Consider the following 11383-nt stretch of genomic DNA (forward strand, 5'->3'; position numbering starts at 1 on the left):
ACTTTGGGTCAAATATGGACTAACCCAACCGTTGGGTTAAATTTTTACATTAAATTTTTAACCCAAAAGTTGGGTTAGTCCATATTTGACCCAAAGTTGGGTTGAAGCAACCCAGCATTTTTTAGAGTGTACCATCCCTAATGTGTATGTATTTTGTCCTAGTACTGTGCAAAATAGTTTCCAAGACTATTCGAGGATGTTTCACAAGAAAATACAATTTTAGTCTTCTTCAAAATTTCGTGTTTAATCGAATCTATGACCTGCCATTTCTTCAAAATTAATTGTGAACTTTCCTAGCAATTTCTGAGTGAGAATTGTTACTGCACCAAATTTTTTTAATTCTAAAAAAGATTTGTTTAGGGGTTTATCTATGCAGCACAGCGGCCTGCTCATTTACCGACCTCTTCGAAGGCCTCGTCCGCCCTGTGCCTGCTCGTAATGGTCCTTCTGGCCTGGATCCTCATTTATGATCCCCAGATTTTGATTCCAGTGGGACCACTTGACCTCGTCCACTCTATAGCGTAGAGAACGAAAGCCCAAAACTGTTGTAAATGATTTGAAGGGTTAGGCTGTAATTTAATAAATGAGTAGTGGATATCTTGTAGTTCTACCTGAAGCACCAGCGTTTGTCTGGCGTTCCATCCAAGCCCTTGCCCACAGTAACCATCTCTCCAGCACGGAAAGACTTCCGCAGACACACGGGGAAGGACCGCTCGATGTCCAGGATAGTAGTTGCCCACTGATGCAAACAAAAGGAAAATGACATGTTAGAGAGGAAAGCCATTTATAACCAGTGAATACTAAGGTAAAAGCTTTAGACAGAAGTTAACAAAAGTGATTGCTGTCAGATGTGCACCAAAATAAACCACTGAAACAAAAACGCAAAGGAATCGTTCACCCAAAAACTGTCTTCATTCACTTTCTCATTCCAGCCCAGTTTTTTCTTTTTTTTAAGAGAACACAAAAGGAGATTCTTCCATAACTATTATGTATAAAAATAAGTCTTGGGAAAATTACTTTGCAAATGTAATGTGTTACAGATTACAAGTTACCCTATTTAAAATGTAATAAGTAGTGTGACTATTTCAATTACATTATTAAAGTAATGTAGCTGATTACATTTCATTACTTTTCTAAATTTCTAGCAAATGTTTTCAACTGTTAATCAGTTTGAAACATTTAAAGCAGGCAGCGTTAACCTTACAGTAGTACTCAACACTGATTACTGTCAGACTTTCAAAATCCTTCATCACTTGAATTAAGATTATAAAAATTTTATTTGAAAGCACAGCCACCACAAAATCAGACTTTAGCACCTCTTTTTACTTTGAGATTGTTCTGAGCTTAAATACAGATTTAAATAGTATTTAATATAGTTTAATAGCTATGATACTGTTTTTCAAATCAAATCTTTGCATAGCTATGACAGGAAACACTGGAAACTAACGATGCTTCGGAAAAAAAACAGTTAATCTTTAAAAATAAAGCATGTACATAAATCCAAATAGGAATAAAACTCGATTATGCAAGTCCTATTCTGTCCTAAACTCCTGAAACATTTGTGTCTTAAATTTTAGAGCAGTCAATGCAATTCAGCAAAGAAATCAATCAAATCTGTATGTGTGAAAAAATTCAGGTGTAACCCCCTTTGTAAGCATTAACATTTTCATAAGTAACTGTAATTTAATTTCACATTTGGTTACACTTTATTTTAAGGAGTCCTTGTTACAGTGTAACTATACGTTTAAGCAGGCCCGGATTGGCTAATCGGGAGCACCGGGAGGATTCCCGGTGGGCCGGTCTGTATTTTTGGCCGCGAGGGCCGGTGTTGTCATGCCACTGGGTTGAAATATGGATGCTGTCCCTAGACTGCCTGCACTCATAGCAGCCCCACTCTTTTTATTTATTATTTTCTCGCAGCCCATATTATTATTTTCACTAGATCATATCAATAACAAATTCTCAATTGATAATTAATAATTCTTTTTGCGCAAATCATTGTTTTATTTGTGAAGAAAACGTTTGAGGACGGCTTTAAGACCAAGCGGAATCCTCTGCCGGCTGCTCCCGCTTCACAACGAGCGGGTCTCGCGCTGACGGCAGTTCCCTTCACCGTCCGCGTTTTGATTTTGCCAAATTGGTTTGGGCCAACAACTTATTGATCATGAGCCCAACATCCAGCAAGGCAGGAAAACATTCAATCTACCTGAGGGAAGACGTCTTTCATTGTAAGTTAATGCGGTTAAATAGAGAGAGAGAGAAAAAAAAAAAACATAAAAAAAAAAAAAAAAAACCTTCTAGCGTATTCTTAAACGTGGACCTCATTATTGAAGTAGGGCCTACAAATCCAAGCTCCAGAAGCAGCCCACACGTTCTAAGTTCTTTAATTGAAAAATATGCATTTTCATTCATTCAAAGGCTATATGGTTAATGATAATTTAGTTCAAAACTTTAAGTGCCATTATTAAAAATGCTTTATTGACTGACGTTTCATCAGTTGTTAGCTCTCAAATTTCAAATGCCATTTGTAATTTCACAGTATTTTCACCTCCTAAATTATATACACACTTGTGATGTGTGAAGTCACAATTCTATATTGGTACAATTTACTCAGGCCGATGACATTTTTTGTATGACATTAAAATTATTTTTAGAATTGTACACAAATTATGCAAAACAATTATTTCTGAGAACTTTTTACCTGCATGCAGACAGCCTACATTATGGTACAGTACAAATATTTGGAGCATCCCTTATTCTGCACTTTATTTTCTTAAAGAATAAAAGGATCACAATTGTCCCTTTTTTTCCATTTCTGAAGTTAATTGGCAACCCTAATGATGACGTAATTATCTTACTCCCCTGACAGCGGCACCTTGCTCCAAAAAAAAAAACCCAAAACCAAAAAAACGTCAGTTGTTGGAGATATGCGAGCAAAATAATTATAGATCAAAGAAAATGCATAATAGAAAGCGCAAAAGGTGGCACTGAAAAGGCCAGTACAAAAAAGAAAAGAAAAAAGTGGGCCGGTCTAAGGCATGCAACTCCAGGGGTGAAAATGAGTCCCACTCCGGCCCTGCGTTTAAGTACTGAGTAATATTAATTAAATCTGCAGTCCGTAACTTTTGGCGCTCTAGCGGTTAATAAACAGAACTGCGTGCGTCTTGCGGAAGAACATTGTAGCCGGAGCTACTTCTCTCTGTTTATGTCTGTGGCGAATCACGCAGGTACTGGGCTACTCCGCAGCGGTACCTACCCGAACCAGTCTAAAATAGTAAAAACACGGTTTGGAAAATGGATTCATGGTGTACTCGCTTATTATAAAAATGTTGTAAATTTTGAACACAAAAAAAGTTACGGACTGCAGCTTTAACTACATGTACTTACTAAATGGTTAGGGTTTGTCTTAGGGTTACTTGCATGTAATTATGCATAATTAATCGTTATTATATTAGTAAGTACATGTAACGTGTAACAAGGACACCTTAAAATAATTGTTTTCTCAGTAACTGTAACAGATTACAGTTATACTTATTTGGTAAATAATTTACGTAATTCCATTATGTAACTAGTTACTCCCCAACACTGACGATAATTCATACTGCCAAAAAGGATACAAAATACAAAGTCGTATGGAGCTTTTATGATACTTCTATGTCCGTATGAATTGCCATTTACTGTCGCTACATGGAAAATAAAACCTCTGACATTCTGCGTTACATCTCGTGCTTCACAGAAGCAATTAAAATATATGGGGTTGAAATGACATGAAGAAGAGTAAATGATGAGAAAAAATTCTATTTTTTGGTCAGATGACCTTAACCTTAAGACTATCTATATAACAGACTGCCACATTTGACCTTTTGTATACCCCTCACCTGCAGTTTCCAGATCTGCTTGCTCTCTTTGGACACCTGTCCCACTGTCTCCCCCATCAAAGCAATTAACATGTTGAGTAACAGGACGAAGGTGAGAATAATGTAGGTGACTAGGAGAATGAGGAAGACGACGGGATACTGTGCGCCTTTTAACATGTCGTCCAGCTCTCCAATGCCTATGGTCAGCTTAAACAGGTCCAACAGGAATTCGCTGAAGGTGTTTGCATCACGGCATTCTGGGTATTTGGGGCAGGTACCATTACATAGATTCTTTTCAGGGCAGATTTTCAGCAGTGACACTAACGCTGGTGCAGAATACAAAACAAAACAGTCAGAGACATTCATTCCGGCAAATGTTTCCATATAATACCAATAACTATTATTACTAGAATACCTGATGCATAGCCGATCATGAAGAGCACGTAGACCAGCAGGAACCGGAACAAATCTTTGATGAGGATCTGAACAAAATATCCAGATTGAAGACACAATAGGTAAACGGAATGGTCTGTTAATTACATTGATAATATAAGAAGAAAGCAGAGCGGCAAGGATGCTAATTATTTTAAGGGTTTTATGTAGTTTCTAGCAGCAGTGTACACTGTTAGGATTGTAGTCATTACTGGAAACAGCAGCTTGTTATACACTTAACTGTGAAGACATGCTGTTTAACAATCAAGAGAACAGGATTTACATCTTGAATAAAATATTGTTGGGGTGTTGGGGGATAATATAGCATTAACTATATACAAACATATGCAAATGTTTCATCAATGTATTACACCGTCTCTACCTTTTACCCCCGACAAAATAAAACCACGCATGGTCTCATTTTCAGTGGACCTTACTAAACATTAAAATACACTTATATATGAATATACACACATTATTTACAGTATATAGTGTGTGTGTGTGTTTATGTATGTATCTGTTCTTTTGAACTTTCTATTCATCAAAGAATCCTAAAAAAAAACGTATGACTGTTTTCATTAAAATATTAAGCAGAACAACTGTTTTCAACATTAATAATAAGAAATGTTACTCAGCATATTAGAATGATTTCTGATGGATCATGTGACACTGAAGACTGGAGTAATGATGCTGAAAATTCAGCTTTATATTACAGGAATAAATGACATTTACAAATATATTAAATTAGAAAACAGTTTTGTAATAAAAAAACAATATTACTGCAATTTTACAGGTAATTTTGATCAAATACATACAGCCTTGGTGAGCATAAGAGACTTCTTTCAAAAACATTAAAAACAGTGGCATATGTAATATATTTTTAATACGACTACAAGTTTGGGGAAAAGGGTTAAACAAACTATGATTTGTTTTACTGACAAGCCAGTCAGTAAAATCATTCATAAAGACAGGTGAAGATAAGAAAAAGTCAAGAAAACAAATATCACTATCAAAGTGATTTCCCCATTTAGAACGGTTAAATGAAATGTACTGCTCGTGGTCCTCAACCTGCTCTATTCATACCTTCTGAATCATGATGCTGTAAGTTCCAGTGAGTTTAAGGCCTCTGGTAAAATAGAGGGTGTTCATCCAACCTAATGCTAGAGCAAACACCATCACAGACACGTAGGCCTCAATCCCTGACAGATACAGCGCTGCACTCACCAGCACCAACACGGAGTAGATGAAGCTATGGAAACACAAAGGATTGGTCAACAGGTAATGTACTTGTCATCGACATACTTCAACTATTAAGGTTACCATTTGCTTTAGGTTACTGGCAACTAATTGTCAGCTCAAAATTGATAACTTAACATGCTGTGGCCTCTGGCTATTTTTGTATTGTGTACTTGTGAAGGTTACAGAACGACTTTCGGTTCTTATTTGCTGAATTTCAATATGTAAGATTTGCTTTTCAAATGCAAAATGCCTCACTGGTTTAGCAATGCCATATATTAATTATAATTAACATAAACATATCGGTGAACCGCAGTCATCTTGCAAGGAGATTAACTATTAAAACATGCCAAGAAAGGGTTCTGGAATTAATTAGACAGCTCAATTAAAAAGAGGGAGAAAATCGCCTTAGGGAAAGACATGGAGAGTAAAGGAAGACACGAAGAATAGGACAGAGTGTCTTACTAGAGAAGTTGAAAGGATCCATCAATAAATAAAGAATTCACCCCCGGGCACTTCTTCAGGAAAAGGTCCTTAATCTAAATCAGGGGAGAAAACCAAGAAACGCTGCTAAAGGCTTTTAGTGATAGCTAAAGAGAAAGAAAGAGTGATTTTGCATACTAAAACATACAATCTTTCAGCAAGCTGAGATGGAAGTGTGATCTTACACATTTAAAAAGTATTAAAAATGATTGGTTATTGTGTATATAAAGCTTACATTTGTTGCGAAGAAGAAGACTCCAGAAGCCACGGTTATGATCTCGCCTGCCAAACGCACCTTGTCTTTTGTAGAGTTGTAGGCGTAAGGGGGCTGTGGAGGTATAAGATTTAGGAATCAACTACAGACCTGTTCATTCCCAGAAAGCATCTCTACCACATGAACTCTCTTTCACGCAGGAGGAACTATTACTCTGTGTTTTAAAACAAAAAAACATGAACACCCACATGTACACTATCGTTCAAATGTTTGGGGTCTGTAAGACTTTTTAAAGTGTCTTATGCTGCTCACCAAGGTCACATTTATTCCATCAAAAATAGAATAAGACAGTAATATTGTGAAATAAAATTACAATTTAAAAAAATTATATTTTAATATATTTTTTAAATGCAATTTATTTATGGGTTTTAGCAGGAGAACATGAACTTATCATAGAAAAAAAAAAATAGGAGAAAGCTCGATATACTCGCTGGACAAATATGTAGCATGTTTTAGCCTGATTTGAGCTAAAGAAGCTGAATTTAATTCTAATACCACTGTTTTTGTCATTTGATTGGTGAAGTGACACATACATACTGCCAAACGCCAAATCTTCACCGACCGTTTTAGAGAGTTCAGTCTCTCCCCATTCAAGCAGATGGAAGATGTACTAGTCTGATTGGAAACTATGGGGCAAGGCCAAGATTGCTGCAGAGCAAACTGACTTGCCTGAAAGGGATTTAGACTGTACTCACTGTACCCGTGGATGGGCGATAGTAGGCCACAAGAGTGAAGATGACCATGGTGGCAAGGTAGGAAAACACACTGATGTAGAAGGTCACAGCGGCAAACTTTTGCCACTTGGCCCTCAGCAGCTCGTTTATGGGTTCCACCGCCAGCATCTCATGGCGATTCTGAGGGCACAAATGATAAAACATGTCAGAATCATTGAAACTGCCATCAACATAATGAAGAGAGTTTCTTTGTGATTGTTATTTGGCTGTATTTTTATAGCATTTCCGTAACTGCTTTTCTATACATTCACAACAACTTATTCATTCAATCATTCACCTTGTGCTGTGCAAGGCCTCTAATCTCATTTGACAAAATATAGAGTGCCATACAGTACATGGTCTATCTCCCTCACTTTCTTTTGTCTATCCACAAGTTCACCTCAATCCTGCTGTTGTAGACGAGTATCTCCAGAACAGAGACTTCCTCTCCGCAGGTATCCAGTGAAGACAGATCATACAGGTTGGAGTATACGGGTCCATAAGCCCAGTCCTTAAATTTCCGGGAAAGATGTCGAGCCTCCTCATCTTTTATCTCTCTCCGGATGATGTGCTGGAACACCTGTGGAGAAAACAAACAAACATTTCATTCATTTTAGTTTGCTTTGCCATTTCCTATCACACTTTCCCAATGCATGTTTCTAAAGCGGACATAAGGCAATCTCCTACCCCAATTTTGCCCAGCTTGGCGGCCATCATGAGAGGGGACATGCCATCATTGTTGAGTATATTCTCCAAGTTGCAGTCTGGGTAGAGTTTGGCACTTTTAATGAGCAGCAAGTCATACATCTTAGTGACGAAACGCGTGTTGTCCCGAGTGTTGTCAGCGATATGGACCAGGGCGTGCAGGACTGTGTTTCCCCTCGAGTCCTGCCTCCGCAGATCTGCCGCCTTGTGGCTGTTCTCGGTCAGGTAATGCACCATGTCTGGTTGGTTGGTAGAAGCTGCGAGTGAGAGAGGCAGCTCACCTGTGCAATGAGAAAGAGACTATCGATTTCAGTTGTCAATTTTTTTAAATTGTAAAAAAAAAATTTTTTTTAATCATTTGGTTACACTTTATTTTAAGGTGTCCTTGTTACAGTGTAGTTATACATTTAAGTACTGAGTAATATTAATTAAATACATGTAGTTACTATATGGTTAGGGTTTGGCTTAGGGTTACTTGCATGTAATTATGCATAATTTATTGTTATTATAATAGTAAGTACATGTAACATGTGTAACAAAGACACCTTAGTGTTACCCAACTTTTTTTAGTTTTTTTACATACACTACCATTTAAAAGTTTGGGGTTAAAAAAATATTTCCTTAAATTCAGCAAGGATGCAATCAAAAGTGACAGGAAATGGATTTAGAATGTTACAAAAGATTTCTATTTCAAATAAATGCTGTTCTTTTAAACTTTTTATTCATCAAATAATCCTGAAAAAATAATGCATCGTGGTTCCACAGAAATATTCAACATTGATGCTGATAAGAAATGTTTCTTGAACATCAAATCAGCATATTAGAATGATTTCTGAAGGATCATGTGACACTGGAGTAATGGCTTTTAAAAAGTCAGCATTGCCAGCACAGGAAGAAATTTAAATATATTAAACTAGAAAACAGCTATTTTAAATTGTAATAATATTACTGTGTTTACTGTATTTCTGATATAAAAAAATGCAGCCTTGGTGAACATGTGACTTCTTAAAGGGGTCATATGATGCGATTTCAAGTTTTCCTTTCTCTTTGGAGTGTTACAAGCTGATTGTGCATAGATAAGATCCCTGAAGTTGCAAAGACTAAAGTCTCAAAACCAAAGAGATATTCTTTATCAAAGTTAAGACTCTGCCACGCCCCCCTAAAACGGCTCGTTCTAACACGCCCCCACATATCTACCCCACTATGTGGAAATATTTGCATAATGCAGCCCAAATGTGCACGCAAAGAAAGAAGGCATGGTGTCAGTAACCGCAGTTAGTGTTGAAGCAGCCATGTCAAGGAGACGCTGTGTGTTTCTAGGCGAAAGCAAAAGCACTTCATTTGGCCTTCCGAAAGTAGATGCATTAAGATTACTTACAACAGAACAGCAATGCATTTTATGGACGACCGTTTCGTGAACCTAGGAGAGGAGGTAATTCTGACTTTGCTATGTTTCTGAAGGATCATGTGACACTGGAGTAATGGCTTTTAAAAAGTCAGCATTGCCAGCACAGGAAGAAATTTAAATATATTAAACTAGAAAACAGCTATTTTAAATTGTAATAATATTACTGTGTTTACTGTATTTCTGATATAAAAAAATGCAGCCTTGGTGAACATGTGACTTCTTAAAGGGGTCATATGATGCGATTTCAAGTTTTCCTTTCTCTTTGGAGTGTTACAAGCTGATTGTGCATAGATAAGATCCCTGAAGTTGCAAAGACTAAAGTCTCAAAACCAAAGAGATATTCTTTATCAAAGTTAAGACTCTGCCACGCCCCCCTAAAACGGCTCGTTCTAACACACCCCACATATCTACCTTTGTAGAAAACAAAGCGTTTGAGAGAGGCGGGGCATAGAGGACCTACAATAATGTACAGTATTTGAAAAATAATGTGTTTTTTGAACATTAAAGCATGTCAACATATTCTGTTACACCAAATACACAAAATAATGATCTTTAAAAAAGCATCATATATGACCCCTTTAATTAAAAAAAAAAAATAATCTAGACCATCATTATGGTTTATGCTGGTTTGGAGCTGGTTCAGCTGTTGATTGAGCATCATAGTCCAATAAATCTGGTTGCAAAAGGTAGTCTTGCTGGTTAAGCTAGTTAAAAAGCCTGATGAGGACCAGCATCCAAAACACAAAAACTGTAACCACCTGCCATCTTCTGGACGATTTCTGCCCAGCCATTAGACTCTAACCTCCAGATGTCCCTTTTATCTATCATTTTCCTTTACTAAACACCACGATGAAGAAATACAATTAGCAACTAAAAGTCAATCGGTCCTTTGCAGGGCTCTCATGACAAATGCGCTTTGATCTAAATGTCACTATTTGTATCCAGTACTCAATTAGTGCTCGTCTCACGAGAACCATCTCAAACAGGAAAACCAAACAGAGAGCCTTGAGAGTGAGCTGTTGCCAGGGGTGACAGATTATTTTCATGTCACTTCTTATAGAAACGCTTCGCTCTCATTGATTTGCACGCGCTCAGAGAGCGGTTAGCGTGACTGCTAAATCACATTAGCTGTCAGTGCTCACAGGTTCACGCTCACGTCACCGGGAAGCTCCGCGGCGTGCTCAGATCAGGAGGGATTAAACACTGACAGCCGTGTCTAATACAAATGAAACTAATTTACAGGTGAATAAAAGAGAGATGGAGACTCCTGGCAGGGCACCAGAAAAGATAATCCTATTCTATCATCCTTGGATTATTTTAAAATAGTTTTGCATCTTTCGGTCAGTTCCAAAGCAGACGTCTTGTTTTGGGGTTTAAAATTTGTGAGATGTAAATGAGGCTCATGAATAGGGAATTCAAATTCTCAGCTTGATTTTAAAATCACGGCTTTGTAACCGCTAACGTCCTGTGGTGATAAACTAATTAGAATATTTGATATGGCAAAAAAATTTAATGTTGGGGCAGGACTTACACATATCATCCAAAGATGACACTTCAGAAGTAAAGCAGAGCTTACATTTTGATGAAAAATTCCAAAAACAAACAGACTTTTCTTTGGGATAACTTGCACTAACGAATCATGCACAATAGCGTGTAGAAGCATGTATCAAAGGGATAGTCCACCCAAAAAAGAAAACCATGTCATTATTTACTCACCCAAACCCATTGACTTCCATTGTATTTTTTTGTCAATACAACAGAAGTCAATAGGGAAACAAAACAGTTTAGTTTCTAACAGTCTTCAGAATATCTGTTTTTGTGTTCCACAGAAGAAAGAAATGCATATGGGTTTGCAACAACATGAGGGTGAGCAATTTTTAGGTGGACTATCCCTTTAAGAAAGGCAATTTTCACACAGCTGTAGTAACACACTCTGGTCAACAGGGGACAGAATGTGTTTAGGCAGATGAGAGGAAACTTTTCTAGTATGCTGTACTTCAGACAAATGTGATGATGATCCAGGGTTGCCAGGTTTTCACAACAAAACCCGCCCAATTGCAACTCAAAACTAGCCAAATCACATTTCAAGGGGGATCCCCGGTAAAAATCACATTCCGGTGAGGTAAAATAGATGTTTTTGGTTGGATTCCCCTGGTAAAATTCGCATTTTAGGGGATAAATATCACGTTATTGGGGTCGCTTAAACCCGCGGACATGAAAAACAACCCGCGGCAGCAGTGTTAAAGTAGCACAATTACGCGGGAAAACCACGGAC

At 37.5% G+C, this 11383-nt stretch overlaps 1 protein-coding gene across 3 annotated transcripts in view; it reads right to left on the reverse strand.

Moving 5' to 3' along the window:
* The window catches only part of LOC107752140 (transient receptor potential cation channel subfamily V member 4-like), a 26775-nt gene that overhangs the window by 1262 nt on the left and 14130 nt on the right, over positions 1-11383 (reverse strand). For all 3 annotated transcript variants that reach the window (XM_016568023.1, XM_016568021.1, XM_016568022.1), the window contains 10 exons: positions 7683-7981; positions 7396-7575; positions 6978-7136; positions 6244-6336; positions 5991-6064; positions 5373-5538; positions 4273-4339; positions 3879-4183; positions 612-739; positions 402-514 (listed from right to left, as the gene is read on the reverse strand). In XM_016568023.1, coding sequence (XP_016423509.1) covers positions 402-514; positions 612-739; positions 3879-4183; positions 4273-4339; positions 5373-5538; positions 5991-6064; positions 6244-6336; positions 6978-7136; positions 7396-7575; positions 7683-7981 — 1584 coding nt within the window. The remainder of the gene's footprint in view (positions 1-401; positions 515-611; positions 740-3878; positions 4184-4272; positions 4340-5372; positions 5539-5990; positions 6065-6243; positions 6337-6977; positions 7137-7395; positions 7576-7682; positions 7982-11383) is intronic.

Source organism: Sinocyclocheilus rhinocerous, unplaced genomic scaffold, assembly GCF_001515625.1.
Source record: "Sinocyclocheilus rhinocerous isolate Xijiao unplaced genomic scaffold, SAMN03320098_v1.1 scaffold1312, whole genome shotgun sequence".
NCBI classification, from domain to species: domain Eukaryota; kingdom Metazoa; phylum Chordata; class Actinopteri; order Cypriniformes; family Cyprinidae; genus Sinocyclocheilus; species Sinocyclocheilus rhinocerous.